This window comes from Theobroma cacao, chromosome 9 (assembly GCF_000208745.1).
Source record: "Theobroma cacao cultivar B97-61/B2 chromosome 9, Criollo_cocoa_genome_V2, whole genome shotgun sequence".
Classification (NCBI taxonomy): domain Eukaryota; kingdom Viridiplantae; phylum Streptophyta; class Magnoliopsida; order Malvales; family Malvaceae; genus Theobroma; species Theobroma cacao.
The window spans coordinates 37,299,262-37,320,283 of record NC_030858.1 but is presented as its reverse complement, the minus strand read 5'-3'; the positions used below and the strand labels follow the sequence as shown (position 1 = coordinate 37,320,283).

The window sequence follows — 21,022 nt, the reverse complement described above, 5'->3', positions numbered from 1 at the left end:
AAAGGAAATTTGTTTTAAGAATTTAATTTTCTTTCCAACTAAATTAATGTAAAATTATGGAAAGAACCTATCATAATTAAATGCCTATTTTGCCTAACATTTTTGCTTAAAATAAAAAAACTACTTTGAATGGCTAAACCTTTTATGGAAGTCAAAATTAAGTTTCTAAACATAAATTAGAAATTCTAAATTAGACATTTTCATCTTTGACCAATTGAAAATTTTCATAACTTTCGAATAAATTCAAACATTCTTAATAAATTAAAGGATAAACGTCACTTCCACTTATTGCAATTTTAATTTTTTTTACATGATGTTTATTTTTCAATTCATATCTTATAAATAATTTTAACTTGATAACATTTTATTTCAAAGTAGACACTTAAAAAAAAACTCATTTTTGAAAATAATTTAAATTGAATTATCAATTTATTATAATCCAACCTCAACTCAACATTAAAATTCTGAAGGGGTTAAATCATAATTAGGCCATAATACAAGGGCTTAACTGCAAATTTTTAACAGTACGGTCTTTCCTGCAACGAGCAACAACCAATAATTTAGGTGTCTTTGATGGACAGTTCTAAGATATTCCGTTCGCGGGAAAAAACCAACTGAAAATGAATTACTCCCACTCCCACGTGCTTTGCTCACGCGGAACACGTGGCTCTCTAGGATTGGCGCGTTGGAAGAACCGAACATTGTCTTAAATCCCCTTACATTGTGGACTTTTCAGGATTGAGATCCCCATGAAGACATGCGGTTAGGTTCCCACGACATTCACGACCCACACGTGAATCTTAAAGTAGTTTACCCTTTCCATCTTCCATCCGTGAGCAAACTCTATATATAATCGGATCGGATACTCACAGGTACTCGGTTAAAGGGTACTCATCAGATCGAATACTCACAATTACTTGATTAAACGTTATCCATTGTCATCTCTATGTATTATTTCCCGTATATTCAACTAAAATTTAATGCTAGTTAATTTTGTTTTGGTTTACGTAACTCTTAAGTTGTATACCATGTGAATAGAAAAACTCGATTGATATTGAATCGGTTTAAAAGCAAGAAAAGGAAACTCAGGACTCTGGGAATTTACATAGAAGCACCAAAGAACAGAACAGTTCCCCAGGATTGGTGTCTCTGGTAGTGAAGTATTGAGCATACTAAAGTCTATACTTGGTACTATGTTTCTTCGGTAAACAGTTGAGACAGGTGGGATTGTCCACGGAAGAGTTATAGTTCGATATGACTACATTAATCTGAATACATTGCTAGTCAACCAGTCAACAAAATACATGTTTTCCATGTTTTTTGCTGCTTGGTGGTTGTGGGAATACATACACAAGATGTTTGTCCCCTACCTAATTTACTTTTGAGACATTGTACTCAAGTAGAAACTGGTAATGAGGAGGATTTTGACAGGATCATGAACAAGGTTTGAGATATTGAAGTGTAAGAACAAAGAAAGCGTACCGTGCGATTGCATGGGCGAAAACCAGATGAGTTGCCAAAGAAAGTGAAATGAAATTCATTTCCAGTGACTATAAAAGCTGTCCTTTTTTAACTATCTACTAAAATTCTCATATCCAAGATTGGGTCTAGTGGAACCTAAGAATACAACAGATGAATGTGTTTTGGTGAAAGAGATACAATTACCGTAGAGACACTTCTCTCCTGTGCCCAAAAAGAATCCTTTTTTGTTTCCTGCTGAAAGTTGTAAAACAATATAACATCCATCCGATTTCCTCTTCAACGACTTGCTGCTTCTTCAAGAAGAGAATACTTCTCAAGGATTGCAACGGTTTCTTCCTTAGCACTGGAAATACGAGGGAAAACATAAATATGCAAATCCTTTTAGGCCTAGAAATTTGGCAATAACAACTTTTCAATGGTGACATTGAGAAAAACATAGTGCTTAAGGCAGCTCCTTAATGAGAAACTATTGATTGCATTATATTCTTCATAAGCCAAATGTTTGTTGAAGATCTGCTAATGTTATAATAAAAATATTCTACTCAATCATATCCTTACCTTCCAGGTCTAAGAATCTTGTATTTTCCTGGCTTAGTAAGGTCCACAACCGTTGAACCAGCACGGCCTGCTGGAAGCACACCACCATCATAAACATATGCACAGTGTTCCCACAGGTTCTCAAAATCGTTGATGCTCACACTACTAGGCTGCCCACTTAGGTTAGCACTTGTAAGAGCCAGTGCACTTTCTGCATCGCGGGCAATAATCCTAATGAAGTCAGAGTCAGGTACTCGCACTCCTATGCTATCTAATCCTGGGTTCAAGGACTTCTCAAGAATGCTTGATTCCCCTGAAAAATATTTCAAAGCCCCAAACATCTTATGTGTTACAACTTAAGGTTACAAAGCAACAACTAATTTTTTTTCCGCCTCAGCAAAAACACAAACAAATAACAAACCTCGCCCTAGCACAACAGTAACGGGTCCAGGCAGCAGAGAATCAAGTAAGCCATAAGGTAAATGGTCTGTGACAGCAAAGCGCTTTATGTCTGGCACATCCCCAACACAGATCGCAAGAGGACTGGTATGCTTGCGTCCTTTGATCTCGTAAATCTTATTTACTGCTTCTGAAGAACTGCAATTGTGTTCCCATAAAAGGAAATTATCAATCTCTAAAGATAAGGATGAAGCAAAACTATGTTTGCTGATATCTAAGGGTGAGTAATTATTCCAAAACCAGGCAAAAGGCATTCAGTGTTTAACATAATGATCATATAATGAAAACCAAGGACTTTCAATGGAAAATAACCTTTTGTGGTTATCGTCATGCTCCTATTGGGAAATCATTGAACAATGCTTCACATGTGACAATAACCGAGAATAGATTCGCTTAAGAGAGTTTTCGTAAAATCAGTAACTCCAGAGAACAATATGAACTCTGGAAATTATCACTTCTTTTTCTCAAATGAGTGAGTTTTCAGCCCCCAACAGCTGAAATTCTCATGTCATGAAACTCAATGCTCTTATTATATGCTTTTATCCCTTCTTATTCATTTTCATCCGAGGAAATGCTTCAGAAAACACTCAGCTACAAACATAAAAAAGGAAGCAAGGAAAACCATTCTCCTCCCTCCATGCCTCCGCTACCCTTTTTCTCTTTCAACCTTAAGATTGATCAAAGCAAATGTCTCCTAAATCTATCAATATAGCTCCCTATTTTCCCTTCTACTGATCAACCAATAAATTACAAAAGCTGGCTTAAGAAGCTAAAAGTTTGAATTAATAAATTAATTCTTGCCTTCAACTCCAACTCAAGTATATTTTGAACTTTTCAGTGTATTCTTCATACTGGAATGAACCAATCCATTTCCTTTCTTGAAGTAATTGGAATGGAAAGAAAAGCTCAAGGCACGAAATAGTGGAAGTATAGCTCGCTAGTCACATTCAAATTTTGCAGACATTTGACATCTAACAAACAAGGGAAAATAAGGATAAAGCAGAAAGATACCAAGCATCACAAGCGAATCCGTAAAGTGTATCCGTAGGCACTGCAATAACTTTCCCAGCTTTGAGAGCTATAACAGCTTCATCAGCATAGAATTTTGTTGCAGGGTGAACCAACCCCAACTTGCTTTCAACACCCACCTCGCACCTTTCCACATTGGAACCCATTTTCTTTGAAAAACCACCTCGAAATCTCCTCTTCTGTTGCAAAAATGGAACAAACCCCAACTTGGGCACCCCTAGAACGTTTCACCCAACATTTCAAAATGCCTTCATAAGCTTAAAATGAAACAGCAACAGGAACAAAAAGAATAGGAAAAAGGACTATAAGACACACTAAAAAAACCAACAAAAGTTCAATTGGGGTGACATATTCAGCCTACATTCAGCAAAAAATCCAACCTTTAAAACTAAAAAAAAAATAAAATCAAACTTTCAGTCCCAAAAGCATCAATTCTAAAGAACCCATCAATGTTTCCATTTAAACAAGCATATTAATTAAAAAGAAAACCAAAGAAAAAATTCAATCAAAGACTTGGGTCACTTGACAGAGAAGAACACTGTGAAAAAAATTGGAGGGAAAAATAGGGATAAGGAGAAAGCGACTAACGATTAAATTGTGGATTAAGCAGCACCTCTGAGAGGAACACGAGTGTTGAAAAAAAGAGGCAGCTTTCCTCCCAATCTTGTGGAAAGGTTCATACTTTTTGCTGGGGAGTTGTTTCTGCCTCTGAGTTCTCTCGTACTTTGGAAGTGTAAGCTGTTCGGTTCTGTTAATGTAATCTTTGTCCGGCCTTTCTGTCTGACCGTTTGTCCACCAATCTGCCCTAGGCAACGCGAAAAAAACATCACGTGCTTATCACGTGACCTAAATGACTTCAAGAAAATTTGAGAAATTAACAATGCAGGCACATCAATTTCATAGTATAATCTTTATGAGTGTTTAGATTTTCAATTTAGTTTTATAAATGTTAATTTGTAATTTATTAATATTATTTAAAATCAATAATTTATGACTTACGTCTATGAATTTATGACTTGCGTCTATGAATTATGATCTTCATGTTTAAAGTTTAACATATTATTTTAATATCATTATTTATGTTATTTTATTCATCTTAAACCTTATAACATATAATTAGGAAGCAATTAGTGAAAAACTGCTTTCTTCGTGATAATGAACCCACCATTTCTTGCATTCTTCATTCCTTTGTTTGATACAAAACAAACTCTTTCATAGTACATCTTCACAGCCTTGGAAAAGGAAGTAACTGAATTCAAACAATGCCAAAATGTATTATTTCTATACCTTTCTGCCAAGCACATTACAACCTGGTTCATGGTTGTCTTTAGAAAAGATCAAACCTGAGAGACTAACATGGGGTTTGTAAGGTAGTTGGTCTGTGGTTTTTGATGGAGGAATGCATGAGAGAGCCTATTTGATTTATATTACAGAAGCAAAAGATGCTTCATCTATGGATAAATTACATAGTGTTCGTCTGAGAGAGCCTGCGTGTTGGGGCTAACCAAGTAAAGAGATCAGTTCAGCTGCCGGCGTTCTGCTGGTTTACATTAGGACCTCTCCGAGGTGAATTAACAGCTCTAGGGGATTGGACTGGTGGTCGAGTCAACAGTTGGGAACTGTGATGCTGCTCCTCTGACCAGGCCTGCCATCGTCTTCGCCATCGTAGGATCTCGACAACGATAGAACTCCCACTCATCGCAACACCAAATCCAGAAAATGTTGCAAGGAGAATTGATAGAATTGCTTGCACTTTAACCTGCAGACCATGAAACATTTAAAGTAAATTGGTTTTAGTCGACCCTGTTTCACACAAATTTTATGTTTAGAATGTTCATAGTCGGTTTTGGTACAGCAATATCACTAAAAAAGTGCGGTTTAATAACCTTGGCACTGATACATTGGATTTGGTAACTTGTTTGATTGGTTTGGGATATGATCAAATAATAGTAATAATGTAATGAATAGAAACACTGCTACTATCCTCAAAAAAAGGAAACAATTCTACATACTGAGGATGTTCACATATAACCATCAATCTAGGACTCGAAAATTCCGTGTCACCCCATTACAACCTAACTGAAAAAATCAAGTAGTTTCAAACAGCATTGCAAGGAAAAGGGTGCCAAAAGGTGTAGAGAACCACTTACCAAAGAATAAAATATATGAGCAAAGAAAACCACCAAAGCAAATTGAATTGATGCGTAAACCCAGACAAATCTTCGATTCACTGAATGCAACCATTCAAGAGGTCAAAGTCAGAAAATCTTAATGAACAGTTAGCAGGAATTTCCTATCCAATATTTGAATTTCCTGTAGAATTTCAGAGTTGTGACTGTCATCAGTGTACCAGTATTTCACAGCCTAGTCTACTATGGTTTTCCCTTATCCGCTGCGAGTGTCTAGTGTGTGCGCAAGCATGCATGTGCATGAGATTAGATTCCACTCCCACCTAAAAATATAATGGCGAAACCTAAAATGGTGGTTCTGAACAAAAACAACTAATTTGTGGTGACCATATTCCTATTTCAGGTGGAGAGGATAATATATCCCACTCCCACCCCCACCCAAAAAAAGGGAGAAATAATAAATAATATAAAAACATGTTGATTAGACATTGAAAATGTTCATTATATAGCTCAAGTATGTTTGACAGCCTACCCATTGTTGATGAAGTCATGGATGAAAGGAGGCCTAGCACACAAGAAAATGGAAGAGATATAGCAATTGCTCCAGTGCCCATTTTTCCAACCTGCAGGTAAACATATGTATATATATCAAGGACAGAATATTAAATCAGGGCAAATATGAATGAGGAACAGCTTATCTTACCAGAAGTTGCTCAAGAAAACAAAAATATGCAAGCATGCTGACAATAACAAGAACAGGGACCTCCTGCCAAATCCTGCAAACATCTAACAATAAAATCAGAATATAGAAGAATAAAGAACATGGAAATAACATAGAACAAGAGAAGGCACTCCTGAAATTCTGTTTTTACACAATATCTAGCAGGGATACTTGTTGGATGAACTAAACCAAAGCATCATTGCCCATGGAAGCCAAAGACATAACACATAAACATCAACCAATGACACACGAAAACTCCTGCTCCAATATATACAAGTTGCAAAAAGGAAGCGGGAGAGGGGCATATTGAATAGAGAAAGACATTGCAAGTCCATAAGACACCCTTCCTCGTTATAAATTTTACAATGGAGTAGTGCATAACATTCTAGATTTGATCATTGCATTATTCATGTGTGTGAGAAGCAAATACAAGGAATATTTGAGACAACATTAAAAGTAACTCCAAACCACTGACCCAATCAATATTTGAGACAACATGTGAGAACAAAATACAAAGAATCTTGCGGGTTGGAAACAAAGAGCTACACATGATACATATTTTTATTTCTATCCTAGAAGTTTCCAGCAATCATAGGAATATAATGCCATTCATTAGGAGATATACCAGTGGGTCAATAGCAAATTATTCTTTACCTGTATCCATGAACATCAGCCTGAAGACCTCTACTTGTTCCAGCATTTCGAGCTCGCATACTTTGGATTCGTAAAAGAGTGACAGGTAGGTTTTGAACCTCTTGCTTGCACACATCACAGGTCTTGTTGCCTTTGATGGTAAACCATTTCACAGCACAGTCTTTGTGGGCCAAAGCTAGTTCACCTTTGCAGCTGCATTCCATCTTAAGTGTTTCACCTCCTTCACATAATTCAACCATACAAATTCTACAAACAGCCTCTTCTTCAGGTATGTCCTCCCCATCAGGGTCACTGTTTTCTGAATAATGGGACTTTGATAAGATATCGGCTGGTAATCCTTATTAAGAGATTCCACAAGTGCAGAATGCAATTATCTTAGAAAGGAAAAGAGTTACTGACAAAAGTTCAAGGTTGAATGTCTTCATATGCTTCATTTTCTTGCTAAAAACGTGGATAGAAGAAGGCTTTTAGTCTAATGTTAAAGTGTTGATCTCATGATTTAAGATTTCATTTCTGATACCTATCTCATCGTGGAAACCGAAAGGACTATCGGTGACAAAAGTGGTTCACCTTGCTTGACAATAAACCTTCAGATGCTAACAAGTTTGTATGGATTAAAATGGAGGGGTACCTACTCCAAAACTATGGTCTGTGCTCTAATTGTGCTACTATAACGAGGGCCCAAGGCAACATTGAAAACTTGAACATAAGCATACATATTGATATATATACATGCAAGCACAAATGCATAGATAAATAAGATAATGAAATACCATCATCAGGTCCCAAAGAAGCACTTGAACTTATCTCTCCTTCTTTTACTTGTGGAGTTGAGGGAACCACACGAAAAAATGAATCCATTCTCCTTAAGTTTCCTTCTTTGTCGTTTACAGGGACTGAAAGTGAGCGAGATATCTGCAGCACGTTTCCCTTCCTCTGCAAAGAAACTGACAACTTGAAACAACAGACATTCAAATGCTTGAACGAAAGTGACTAACTTCAGATAGAAGAAATCTGGGAAATATTTTTTTTAAAAAAATGTAAGTTCTACTCCACATTAACAATAATTCTAGCGACCAGCTACCATGCCCCTATATGCATCAAAGTGATTACCCAACTAAGTTAATCCTAGGAGATACACCCCAAATTTTCACCAAGCTCATTGCTAGAAAAGACAATACCAATCCAATAAATAGACTAGTCATAATCATGACAAAATGTCACAAAACTTACACTAGAATTTACAGAGCTGCCTAGGCTTCCACTGCCTGCAGACTCCAAGTTTGATTGTGCAATATGAGTTACAGGTAGTGACGATGTCCTATTTATCCGAGGAGTAAATATCTTTGTAAGTGACAATGTCCTTGAGATGGAAGGCTTCTCTCTTAGTGAAGTAGAAGAAGATTCTGGAGCAAAGTTTGCAGCCTTCTCAATATCCAAATTAATACTTCTATGCTTGAAGCTTAGTTTTGGTAAGAGACTCTTCAAGGATGATTTGCCTCTAGATGAGGAGGGACCTGGGGACCCACTAATTCTTGCATCAGATGGACTAGGAGTCAAGAGAAAATTCACTTTCCTGGGAGTCAGACTAGGTGCTGGGGGCATCTTTATTACGACAGACTCTTGAGAGGAGTCTTCCAAAGTTCTTGAGGGTATCTCTAGAATGAGATTGCTTCGCTTCCAATGATGAGCATGGGTTGTTTCCTCAGTTATTCCCGTTGAATCTTCAACCTGAAGATCAAACAATAACAATTTATCATTATGCAAGAAAATATACAAAGAAGAACTGCAGTTGGCAGTTGCTTTCAGTATTTAAACTAGCCAGCCTTATTTTCTTCCGAGTGTTTCAAAAAAAAAAAAAAGCTTTGAACAAATACTACAGATTTTAGTGCAAGGGGGGCTGACAAATACCGCACAATTGGTGCATAGACTTGCTCCTCTGTATTATAGATTCCGCCACTCATTGAAATAAAATGTAGAATTCGTTGAATGTAATTCACCTTATTTTTTAGTTAATCGAATCTAACATCTCTACACAAACTTGAAACTTCCACCCTCCAACATGAGCTGTGGTCTAAGGGGATAATGTTCCAAGAGAAACTTCTTCCAAACCAAAGATGATTGGGTGATTCAGCCATATCTACGTACTTTTCTGGGACCAATTGCAAAATTCCAAATTCGGTAGTAAAAAGATCACTAGTAAGGTTTAAGTTTACCAGACTGAAGCTAACATGCAGTCTACTTTCCCCATAAAACAGGCCCTACAAAACAGCCTAAATCATAGTCTTGAATCAAGTAAACATACATGATCTGCAACTTAGCTGAATCATACCAGTTGATTTATAGAACTACACATTTCCAGCTATGAATTCTCATGGTAAATGCATGCAGCCGGTTCTGAACTTATTTTCTCATAGAAATTAGCATTAACCAGAACTCAGCTGGCATAGAGCCAAAGCTTCCAAAAAACAAAATTGAAAAGGTTGTGCGAAGCGATGCAGAGCCTTTCCAGAAAGAGCTAAAGCTAGTTAACATCCTCAGTTGCAGGAACTCCTCTTGTTCAAAAAGAAAAAAATCATTTGGTATCATAAAAAAAAAAAAACCATAATTGGAGGTGGCCATGAAAATTCTCTTCGGGGTCTCAATTCAAACATAAAACAAACAAAAAAAAGAAATAATACAGGACTGAAGGCACAGAACAAAAGAAGCTGGAACATACCTGTTGAACAGGAACAGAAACTGTTCCTTGGCTTGCAGCACCTCCCACTTCATGTTCCCCAGACACAACTTTCTTTTCAGTCCCCATTTTTCATCAACAAAATCAAAGAAATCCCACCAAGCTAATGACCCCAAACAGGCCCAAAAATTGCAGCCTGGTTAAAAAAGACAGAAACAAAGAAAGAGATGAAGAAGATAGAAAGGAGTTGTTGTTGTGGGCTTGTGGGGTTTACCTTGGAAAGTGTGGGAAGATGAAGGAAGTTAAGTAATTAAGGAGTTAGGAACGATGTTTTCTCATTTAAGGCAAAAGATGGTGGGAAGCATGGCCTACTTCCAGACACTCTCACCACACTCCACCTCAACAAATGTCACATGAACAGAACACACTTTTCACTTGGGTACTTGTCTTTCACCCCCTTAGAGCGTGCGGACGACAGACCCCCTTTATTATTTTCTTTCTGGCTCGATCAAAACTCGTTAAATCCGCAACCATTGCTGCATGTTGGAAGCTCAATGTCTCACTATTTATCTATCCATCCATCTTTCCTTCCATTAAGCTCATTGTCTTGATAAAACGTTACGTGCTGCTAATGCTTTTCTTTTGAGGTCTATCATCTCCTCTCGAGTCTCAACCTCAGTCTCTCCTAAGAATTTTGCCATAACAGGAATTTCCCACAGCAAACATCTTACTAGAAATAGAAACTTACTATATAACAATAAATGTACATTTATTTTTACCATAAAAAGCACTTACATTTAAAAAAGACTGTTCCAGTATTTCGTTCCGTCTTTCTAACGTATTTCATTTCATTTATTACAATGCATTCTTTTTTCGTATTTAAAAAAACCTTCTACAAGATTTAAATTTAATGCATTCATCTTTATATTATAAAAAATTTCATCCTTTTAAAGTTAACTCTTTAATGAAATTCATTTACCATTTTTTTCTATTTTTTGAAATAAATAAGAAAAAAAATTAAATTCTAAACTTTAATTATCCCTTAAATCCATAAAAAATGAAATTGATTGAAATATGCAATAAATAAACAAAGGAATGTTTATTTAATAAATCTTCAACTTTATTGAACGAGGAATGTTTTAAAGGATAGACAGTAAGTTATTAAAGTAGACTGAATATTTTGCCCTTTGCCCTTAAGCAGTGGGTTCAACTCCATTAAATTGCAATACTTCTAAAAATAGACTGAAAAAGGACCTGGTATTAAATTAAATAATTAACCTAATTCTTTAATTTTTTTTATTTTCCCAATATCGAGTTAAATTCAATTCGAGATAATTAAGTACAATAATTTTAAAAAATTACCTTTCAAATAGACACGTAAAAAATTTTATCATTAAAGATAACATTTTATCGTTCGTGTTATTATTTCCGTATTTACTTTTCAAATTTGTTATTTCCCTTAAATATCACGTTGCCTAATTTCCCGAAAACAAAATATAATATATACACGTATCAATACTTGATTAAAGTGGTTTGAATAATTAAAATTTAAATATAGGGAAAGTTGGGTGCCAAATGTTTGGAGATTATTGGTCTACTCTATTTGGGAAGATAAAAGGGATGATGTGGACTTACTGGGCAAGCATGGTGCCCTATGTTTACTGGTAAAATTTGGGTATAATTAATTGGTTAGATGGGTTCTTAAGACAATTTAAAGCCTCATATAAATAGAACATACTAAAGCATATTCTATTTTTGCCACTATTTTTATTTTTTATTTAAATGATTTATAATTTTGGAACTGAGATTTTCTCTAATAATTTATTTTTGTTTTGTTTAATAATATAAAGGGCCAATCCACCTAGGGAACAATAGCACCCATGCATCTATTTTTAAAAAATACAATACTCTTTTCGTCCGTTTTTTTTTTTTTTTTACAATGTCAAAATTGAAGGATTTTTTTATTATAAATATATATTTTAAAAATTTTAATATAAAATAGTACAAAATTAAAATTTTATTTTAAAACGAACCGAAAATCTGAAATCATTGATAGAATCAAATAGGAAGAACCGTTTTTCCTTCTTTTTTTTTTTTCACGAGGGAGTTTCTTTTGGCACCAAACATTTATTGAGGGTTTAATTATTAAATTGGAATGATGGTAGCTTTTATTTAGATTGAATGGTGGGTATCCTTAGAAAAGCAGCAAAGTGACATTGGTCCTGCATTGTTGACACTTCCCCCTTTAATTTCATACTTTTCTTTGTCTTTAGAAGCTTTTATTTGAACTGAGACAAGAGTTGCAGATTAAAGATATATAGCTGGTTAATTGTGCACCTTTCCAGAATACCTTAACATGGGAGTAATTGGATTTCATCTCATATCAAGAGGACCAGAAGAAGAAGAGGGTAAGGCAATAAATGTAGCAAGAAATCATAATCCTGGCTGTGAGGCTGGATGAGAGTGATGATTAACTTGGGAAATGTCTTTCAAAGCCCACCATAACCATAAATCATGGTCTTTCATTTCTATTTCTGTAAAAAAAAACAGTCCTTGTTTTCACTTGTCAACTTGTTTAGTAGACATGAAATGAGATATCGAATGAAGATTGAAGATTTATAATTGTAAATGTTGTATATACGGAAAAAGAGAAAAGGAAAAGGAAAAGATAAAGGGCCAATCTTCATCCATGAAAATGTGTTCCTGTCTTAGGGTTGACAAAGTAGCAGAACTTGTGGATGGTGTAACATGTTCATGGCTAAAGGGTACTAGTTGTATATTGTCTTGATTCCTATAGATTTGATTCTCTTCAACTCAAAATTCAAAAGAAAAAGGATTTTGAATTGGTACCCTGAAATCGTTATCACATATATATACATATATATAAAAGAATCATGTTTGAATGTAAATTGCATCACTGGGAAGTCTTGATTCCTTTAGATTTTATGCTCCTCAACCCAAGTTAGAAAAAGAAGAAAAGGGTTGTCTTTCTGTGAAGATTCTGGCAGGAACCTCTCAAAATCTGAAAGGTTTAAGATTAATCTAGAGATTAATTACTGAAAGTGGTCCGAAAATGAATCTTGGCCACGACTTGTTGCTTTTAAAAGAGATGCAAAAGGGGAGGTTCTAAGTTTGAAGAGGCGGGAAAAGTTTATCTTCTCCTGTGCCTAAAAGCATAAGAATAACAGTCAAAATCTGTCGGCCTTTGTCTTTGTGGCGCTTAGTTTATTCAAAAAGACATCTCCTTTTCTTTCTTTCAATGTGGTCACTACTGTTTGATCCTCATCCTTGACAGGTTAGGCAAACGTTGGATTCATTGTTTGGTCATATGCAGTCCAGATCATTAGCTTAGTTTCCAAATCAATCCAATTCAACCTGCTAACTTTGATGGAGTTGCTTATAATTGGATTGATTCGCTCTGAAAGCAGCCAGTTACATAAATGTTTGCTGGTCTAGTGATTTAATGGAACTTAAATCTGTGTCATCCTTTGAACTAACATGTACATGTTTCACTGCTGAAAGGGTAGTACAAGAATCAAAATTCAAGGGAAACTTCATCAAAAATAAATGAACCCCAACACTTTAATTTAAAAATCCAAATACCCATAGTAAAGAAGAGTGGGTTGTCTTGCCTTTTCAATAGTTACGAGTGGAAGACCGCAGTCAAGAGTTGTGGGCAGAAAGACTGTTCCAAAAACAGTGGGGGGGTGGAGAAAGAGATAATTGGAGATATAAATAATTGATGTTTGTAATAAAGATTATCAGAATCAAGGGAGTAAGAGATGGAGGGACCACAAAAGGAAGAGAAATTGGCAAAGTGGACAAGACCTTTTCTTTCAAGGCTTTCATGGCTGCTAAGTGCCAAACAGTTGAAAGAAAATAAAGGAAAACCCCACTAGGAGTTTTAACAATCATTCATTTCGTTGATACTTATTGCCTTTGAGCCTGACTATGAAAACACTACATAGACCCAACCAACAGGAGGAGGACATGATTCATACCTTACATTAGACACATGCATGAATGACAAATGAGATTCACACTGTAAAAGCCAATGCAACAGAAGGATAAAGCCCCACGGGGAGAGGAGCTCTCTTTCCTGTTTAGGGTAAAAACTAAGAACCATGAAACAAGAGTAATAACATAGCATCATACAAAAAGGAACCACAGCATCAAGATAATAAAGGAAAGAACATGATCCTTGGGTGGGATGGGAGGGAAGGGATGGGAATAAATGGGCGGGGCAAGTCTCAACAAATAAGGCTGGGGCGTCTGTGCCACTAACTCTTGTTAGTGTTACTTTCCCATTATTTCAAGCTCTTTGAGATGACATGCACGTGGACGTTACACCCATTTCTGATAGTGACTTACCAGAAACAAAGAGTTATTGTCTTATTGAGAGGTTGAATCAGCTGGTTGACATGCAGAAAACTTTGTCGTATAATTCTATGTTCTTCATTGATGAATGATTACTAAATTTCTAATACTCTCAATAGCTAAAAAGAGAAATAACCAATCATGGCTGAGCCGGTCCAGTTTAAAGAGGAGAGAAAAAGTGGAGGGGAAGTTCATCCTGACCTTGGAATTTTCATTATGGAATTTAAAATATAAATACAACAATTAACGAAAATTAATTAACGTTAACAAGATAGGAAAGCTACTCTCAAAATTTCTGTTGGTACACTAATCTTCCGCACTATATTCATGTTTGACTTGATATAAAGTTATATTATCGCCAGCGAAATGAGGGCATACTATCTCTCCAAGAGCATCACCATTTCACAGTGTGGAGTATGAGGGAAAAGATCAACAGCCATGGCTTTTACAGGTCGGAAAGGCTCTGAAATAGGCATAGACTTGGCTCGGTGCCGTGCTAAACCAGCACTGCTCATGTTCCTCCAGCCCCTGTTGTCTTTCTTCCCTTTCTCAACTTTCTCAGGAGATGGTGTGCAGAGCTCAATGGCATTTGCCACTAAGCTTTCAGGATTGCAGGAAATATACCTAGAGAACAGAAAGAGGGTTGGATTCAGGTTGAAGAGAGAGGGGACGGGACATGAACAACCAAAGCAAGAAGACAAATAGCTCAAATTGGAAACTTACACAAGCCTGCGTAGACATGCATGAGTTCTTAAAGCTTTGATCACCTGCATTTTCAGAGAACAATAAAATGGTAAACAGGTTTTGTTTAGAAGTACAGAGATGACGTCCAAGATTCTAAGACAAGATGGATCTGCATTTAAATGAAACCTTTAATTTTCTTAAAGCATATAGGTTTTACACAAATAAACTGCAGACAGAAGAACAATGTCTAAAATTAAAGTCAACTACTTGGAAAAAGAATTAGGTGAACGCTGAACTTGAGTAAACTGATTTTACTCTGTTATTGATATTACAGAAGTTCTGGAGAGAGTTTTCAAAGTATAGGTTCAGAATCTTTGGATTAACCGCTACTTGATAGGGATTGAATTTGAATGAGGCTACCATGAGGTCAACAATGAACCACATCTTGCAATCATAGAGCTTAAAAGAATTGAAACATAAAAAATTGATTGTATATCATGAGTATAATAATACTTACAGTGGGATGAAGTCCCATACGTGGAGGATCAACAATAGCAACTACATTTTTGAATTGCTGCACTGAAGAGTTTTCATCTTTTGAAGTGGAACTCTCCTGAAGTTCATTTTGGAGCTCTTTTCCATCAGTTTCTGAAGTTTGATTTTCAGGCTCTTGGCATGAGCTCTCTCCAGCATTATTTGCATTGGTCATATATGTATTTTTCTCTTCACAGGTGACCACTTCTCTGTCCCTACTTTCTAAGGCACTTGAAAGTTGAGCTTCTTTCTCAGACACATTTAGGTACTCCTTCAGCAGAGACCCTATTACATCCTCAGCCTGTTCCTCACAAAACACAGAGGAAAATAACCAAACAATAAAATGCAGTTTTTAAGTAACTATAACAATTGAACCTCTCCCCCAAATAAACCAAACAACTAAGGATGCAGCAGGCAAATCGAACCTTTGAACAGATGAATCTACAATTTTTTATCCCATTAAGCTCAGCATTCTTATGAGCATCTTGAACTGCAGAAGCATTCATTTCAATGCCAATAACCTGCAGATTTTAGTGCCAAGACAAGTTCAATCATTGAAAAGGAGAGAAACTGATATTTCATACATAAATTAACTGAAGCAATATTGATTAGTTTAATACTTCACAATAACAACATCAAAGAGCCTTAACATTGTCACTCTTCACATTGTTATGGAGCTCAATCTATGTCATATGATGCAGACATATAGATGCTCGATCATGTACATCACAATAAACAAGAGCAAGCATGGGAACTGGATAGTGTTATTACCATACCAACACGATGCGCTAACGTGAGCCCAATTGTTCCAGTCCCACAGCATATATCAAATAGCAAGGTATCAGGACCCAAAACAGCCCACTCCCCAGCAAGTGAATATAATTTCTCTGCAGCAAGGGTATTGACCTGCAATAGATTTGCAGTTGCAAATTATCCAGAATTACCAACAACAATATTTCAATTGAAAGATATCTATAGTGGCTTGAAGTCCTAACCTGAAAAAATGCTGTTGGAGATATAGAGAACTGAAGATTGCTTATACAATCATGAATTCTAGCTTCTACAACATTACCGTTTGTCTCCAGCTCAATACCACTTTCTGCCTTCGGGATGGGTATTGAACGCAATGGAGCATCAGCTGGTGCCACGTTTGATATTCCTTGATGATCCTGAATGAAAACAATGACCACGGAGACCATGAGAAAACAGCAATTAGATGAAGAGACAACATAAGCCACCTGGCTTAGCTAATGTAGTTGCGATGGTAGAGATCTAGGTTCAAGCCATAGTGCTATCTTGTACCCAGAAGAGAGAAAAGAATCATGATGGAACACAAATTGTTTAATAATTTTGCAGATTAGAACAGAATTATGATGGAACAAGTACCTGAACAACTAATGCTGTTAGAGGCAGAGTAGGAGAATTTGCAGCAGCACCTGCGGCAAATGCTTGAGCCAGCCTCTCAAACTCACTGGTTATTTGTGCATCATCAAACCCAACTGAGCAAACCTATGCAATCAGTATATAAGAAACAAGTTAGCAGATATGTAACATATAGGTCATGTTTGGTTGGGGGAATGGCTTAGCCATGCCCCCTCTATTCCTTACAAAATTTTATCCCCTTGTTTGGTTTACTCTTGAGGAAGGAATAGCCATTCCGAAAGGAATGACTATTCTTTAAAATTGGACAAAAGCTTGGAATAACTAATACCACTTTCCCCTATGGTATTAGCTATTCTACACCTATGGAAATAAAATTTAAACATTTTAAATTAAAATGTCCTTATTTATTTTTAAAAATTACAAATTAAATTTATAAAATTAATATTTTAAATTAAAATTAAAAAATATTAATATTCCATATTTTTTAATTATAAATAAAAATTAATATTTTAAAAATATTAATTTTTAAATTATTAAGTGAAATTTAAATTAAAAAATGAAAAATGCAAATAGAGAAAAATAAATCTTATTATAATAAAAAGGTTAAGTTATTAATTATATATTATAAAATATTTTGAATTTAAAAATTAATTACAATTATTAATATTTTAATCATAATAATATTTAAATTATAAATTAAATTACCAATTATTAATATTTTCAATCAATTATAAATTATTAATATTTAAAAGATAAACTTAAATAAAAATAAATAATCATTAATAAAATTTAAATTATAATAAAATATTTATATTTAAAAAATTAATCATTCCTTTATAAATAAAATATTAATATTTAAATAATATATTATTAATATTATAAATAAAATATAAATTATTAATATTTAAAAGATAAAATTAAATAAAAATAAATAATCATAATAACATTTAATATTAATAATTAAAGTATAAATAAAATATTAATATTTAAACTATCAATTTTTAATATTTTAAATAAATTATACATTATTAATGTTTAAAAATAAAATAATTTTAAAAAATAATCATAATAATATTTAAATTATAAATAAAATATTAATATTTTATAATATTAATGATTAGATTATAAATAAAATATTAATATTTATCTTTTTATTTTTATTTTTTCCTTATTCTAAAATTATTGTTACCAACCAAACACTGCAATAAATCATAATAATCATTCCTGCTTTATTTCATTTGTCATACCAAATTATATAATACATATTCTATTATATTCTCATATCATTTTATTCCCACGTAATAGCTATTCTATTCCGTTCCTATCTATTCCGCGAACCAAACATGCTAATAAGCATACAAGGTGGTATATTGGTCATTTTACCCCAAAAACATAATCCACCCACCCAACTGAAAAAATTATCCCAGTTTGAGGCAAAATTATTTTCTCTGTTCATTCCTAATCAGCATTTCCATGGTCCTTTATAACATGGTACAGCTAATTAGACCACCTTAATGATGACCATAAAGATTTCAAAAACAAGTTCATTAGACACAAACCTGAACCATAAGCATGACCTCTGAAATATTGGCCTCAAGATTTTCATCTCCTACCTTCCCAGCTGATCTTCCCTCTCGGACCTTATAAATTAAATAAAATTTTAACAGAAGATTAAACAGACTTTTCCAACAACTCCATTTAGAGCCATTGGAAAACAAAGCAGCAATTGTACTAGATTGGTGAAATTTTTTATGCTCAAAGCCATTGCCAAAAGTACATACTGTTAACTGACGCCAGAATCCTGTATTTTTAAATCTGTTCCAAATTGGTAAGCTTGAATGTTGAAGAAATTCCTGCAAGATCAAAGCATATTTGCAAGCAATTTTTGAAACATTTGGGCAGTCCACAGGTTCTTCCACTGCTGTCACACCCTCCCTGAAAAGGTTCTTGTCTTTAGGCACACAACTCCAACACACATGAAGTTGCTAAGCAGGTTAAAAGTCTTTACCTAAAATTTCCGAGCATAAAGCCCACTGTCGGTTTGCTCTGCTGAGAATATCCAACAGAAAACTCACACTTGTTGCGGTATCCATTTACAACTGGTGATTCAATTATACCTTCTAGTTCACATGGAAGACCACCTACACAAGTGGAGATTGAAAAAAACACAGCCATAAGGGACCCTACCATCCTCATTCTGATTTAAAGAAGCAATGATCAAATACTTATCCAACTACAATTCAAATTATTATTCATATAAATCTAATGAGAGGATCACTTTTGGAAGAGTAAAAGGTGAAACAAACCTCTTTCCCTAGATTTAAGAACCCATTCAGGAAGTGAAACACCATTAGGACAAGCTTTACGTGCATTTCTAGTCTGCCAAAAAATTAATAACAATTAGTCTGATAAATATTGATTATGTAAAACATGATTGCAAAAACAGAACAGAAGAGAAGTGTTTCCAACAAGTTTTTTGAGCATTTGCATGACAGAATTCTTCTTGCGCTCCAACTGATCACCATAAGGCACATGAGCAAGAGGAGTGACTGCATCACGGGCACTTTTCGCCTTTGAGGCTGAATCATCAAGTGCAGAACTATCACCATTTGGAGCACCATCTTCAACCCCATTTGTATTGATAGAGACACCTGCATTCTCCTTAACCGAAGCTTGTTGGTAGCTCAAAGGTGCAGCCATTGCTGATTTGCCTTTCCTCTCAAATGATCGAGGAATGACACTTGCAACCTTTAAAGTCTTGTTGCCAAAAGATTTTCCTTCCAGCTCCTTTCATGTTGAAGAGATTTTTATATACCAGTCAGAAAATTTATAGCATGTCTATGGTTCAATGATTCTGTATGTAACTGAAACGTGGGATACCTCAACTGCACTTTTCAATTGTTCTGCACTTTCAAAACTCACAAAACCAACTACCATGCCTTTCTTTTTCTTTGCAGATTTAAAAGGAATTCCCTGGAAGAAAAAAACAATCACAATGAATAAACAAAAAGCAAAGATCAAAAAATGACGAACAAAGACTTTCAAAAAAGCATAGAAGGCAGAGAAATAGCAAGCAATGACAAGCCAGGTTTAAGATATTCGGGTAAATGTTTGTTTCCAAAGGACTGCAATAATAATCCAGAATATCATCAAAAGTATGACAACATAGAGAATGGCTTTCTTCCATTCTTCCATTATGAACAACACCACGTGCATAGGCCCAACACTAACATTATAGAACTATAGATATATAAATAGCACCACTGGATGCATGCTTTCGAAATCAGCATGAGAAACATAGACTCCTCATCCAATCCTTATCTATTTTCGGTTTATTCCCTTCTAAGCTATGATAGCATGTAGTATTAATAGTACCTTAAGGTCAAATTCCGCCATTTGATGATGCTTTCTTCCTACTAATTTCTTCTGATTTTTGTTTGAGAGTAAAAGACTAAACTAAACACAGTATATGAAGACTTAAACCAATAATACACTTACTTGTTCACTAAGAAACTTCCTCAAATTATCCGAACTCCACTTCCTTGGCAAATGCACCAAGCATTTACTCAATTGAGGGTCTCCACCCTCTTCACCACCCTCACCGTCCTCATCATCCATAACCATCTCCGTCATCATAACCTCATCCTCCTCCTCTTCCTTCGCCGCGAGCTTCTCTCCATTCTCCCCCTTCATCGCCTTCTTCGCCCGCTCCGAAGTCGGGTCCCACGTGTTATCCGGCCGCGGCCGGAGCTCCTCCTCGCCGTGCGCGTACCTGCACGTGCTGCCATGGCTGCAGGACCCATCTTGCCGCCTGAAATAAGAGCAAAGGCTGGTTTTCCACAAAGGGTGGAGGGGCGGGTCCTGGTCCTCCCGCTTGCGCTTCTCTCCTGGGTTGGTGTAGGCCGTTGATTGGGAATCGGACAGCTGGATTGCTTCGTCGAGAGGTTGGGGATCCTCGGTTGAATCGTGGCCATTGGCTTGGGGATTTTGGGTGTCAGAATCTAGGGTTTTATTCTCAGAAAGTTCGTTACTTGGAGAAGCCGCCATCTTTTTTTCACTTGGGACTTCGTTACCGGTACTAGGTTAAATTCAGTTCAGTTCAGTTCAGTTCTTAAGTGACGGACGTGTTCTGTTTCTTTATAGATTCCTTCCTTTCTTTTTTTACTTTAATACAAAAGAAAATATTTTTCCTTTCTAAAAATAGCAAAATTCAATCCTTTAAAATTTTATAAATTATTTTAAGTATTATTGTTTAAAAAAATAAAATAAATATTCAATTTTTGTAAAAAAAATTCAACATAAACTTTAATAATAATTCTATTAATTACAAAAAGAAAAGGAAAAACTTGGTGTGGG

At 35.3% G+C, this 21,022-nt stretch overlaps 3 protein-coding genes across 5 annotated transcripts; all 3 read right to left on the bottom strand.

The window, feature by feature from the left end:
- LOC18590866 (yrdC domain-containing protein, mitochondrial) lies at positions 1,510–4,280 on the bottom strand. Of its 2 annotated transcripts, none has more exons than XM_007016659.2 (5): positions 4,121–4,280; positions 3,490–3,724; positions 2,441–2,616; positions 2,041–2,332; positions 1,510–1,825 (listed from the first exon to the last, which is right to left on the bottom strand). In XM_007016659.2, exons 1-5 carry the CDS (start codon positions 4,185–4,187, stop codon positions 1,759–1,761), a joined length of 837 nt encoding a protein of 278 aa, XP_007016721.2. In that variant the 5' UTR covers positions 4,188–4,280; the 3' UTR covers positions 1,510–1,758. The 2 variants fall into 2 exon arrangements, with proteins under 2 accessions (XP_007016721.2, XP_007016722.2); XM_007016660.2 differs by having other exon boundaries at positions 4,096–4,276.
- On the bottom strand, positions 4,661–10,261 carry LOC18590865. Of its 2 annotated transcripts, XM_007016657.2 has the most exons (9): positions 9,963–10,261; positions 9,731–9,884; positions 8,245–8,742; positions 7,785–7,965; positions 7,012–7,309; positions 6,340–6,412; positions 6,169–6,259; positions 5,658–5,737; positions 4,661–5,266 (listed from the first exon to the last, which is right to left on the bottom strand). In XM_007016657.2, exons 2-9 carry the CDS (start codon positions 9,815–9,817, stop codon positions 5,030–5,032), a joined length of 1,545 nt encoding a protein of 514 aa, XP_007016719.2. In that variant the 5' UTR covers positions 9,818–9,884; positions 9,963–10,261; the 3' UTR covers positions 4,661–5,029. The 2 variants fall into 2 exon arrangements, with proteins under 2 accessions (XP_007016719.2, XP_017983774.1); XM_018128285.1 differs by having other exon boundaries at positions 7,785–7,947; positions 9,731–10,255.
- On the bottom strand, positions 14,245–20,803 carry LOC18590864 (zinc finger CCCH domain-containing protein 24). Its single transcript, XM_007016653.2, has 14 exons — positions 20,165–20,803; positions 19,547–19,639; positions 19,136–19,453; positions 18,973–19,045; positions 18,675–18,807; positions 18,448–18,601; positions 18,226–18,306; positions 16,670–16,792; positions 16,279–16,452; positions 16,055–16,189; positions 15,709–15,804; positions 15,267–15,584; positions 14,789–14,832; positions 14,245–14,689 (listed from the first exon to the last, which is right to left on the bottom strand). Exons 1-14 carry the CDS (start codon positions 20,711–20,713, stop codon positions 14,443–14,445), a joined length of 2,538 nt encoding a protein of 845 aa, XP_007016715.2. The 5' UTR covers positions 20,714–20,803; the 3' UTR covers positions 14,245–14,442.

Excerpts from the sequence above, each read along its gene's own strand:
- LOC18590866 (XM_007016659.2), bottom strand. The coding sequence starts at position 4,187 with ATGAACCTTTCCACAAGATTGGGAGGAAAGCTGCCTCTTTTTTTCAAC. Across the intron at positions 2,617-3,489 it reads GGATTCGCTTGTGATGCTTG|TTCTTCAGAAGCAGTAAATA; the intron begins GTATCTTTCTGC and ends ACACAATTGCAG. Across the intron at positions 1,826-2,040 it reads AAGATTCTTAGACCTGGAAG|TGCTAAGGAAGAAACCGTTG; the intron begins GTAAGGATATGA and ends TCGTATTTCCAG.
- LOC18590865 (XM_007016657.2), bottom strand. The coding sequence starts at position 9,817 with ATGGGGACTGAAAAGAAAGTTGTGTCTGGGGAACATGAAGTGGGAGGT. Across the intron at positions 8,743-9,730 it reads TTTCTGTTCCTGTTCAACAG|GTTGAAGATTCAACGGGAAT; the intron begins GTATGTTCCAGC and ends TTTGATCTTCAG. Across the intron at positions 6,260-6,339 it reads GTTTTCTTGAGCAACTTCTG|GTTGGAAAAATGGGCACTGG; the intron begins GTAAGATAAGCT and ends GTTTACCTGCAG.
- LOC18590864 (XM_007016653.2), bottom strand. The coding sequence starts at position 20,713 with ATGGCGGCTTCTCCAAGTAACGAACTTTCTGAGAATAAAACCCTAGAT. Across the intron at positions 19,454-19,546 it reads AATTGAAAAGTGCAGTTGAG|GAGCTGGAAGGAAAATCTTT; the intron begins GTATCCCACGTT and ends TCAACATGAAAG. Across the intron at positions 18,808-18,972 it reads TCTTAAATCTAGGGAAAGAG|GTGGTCTTCCATGTGAACTA; the intron begins GTTTGTTTCACC and ends CCACTTGTGTAG.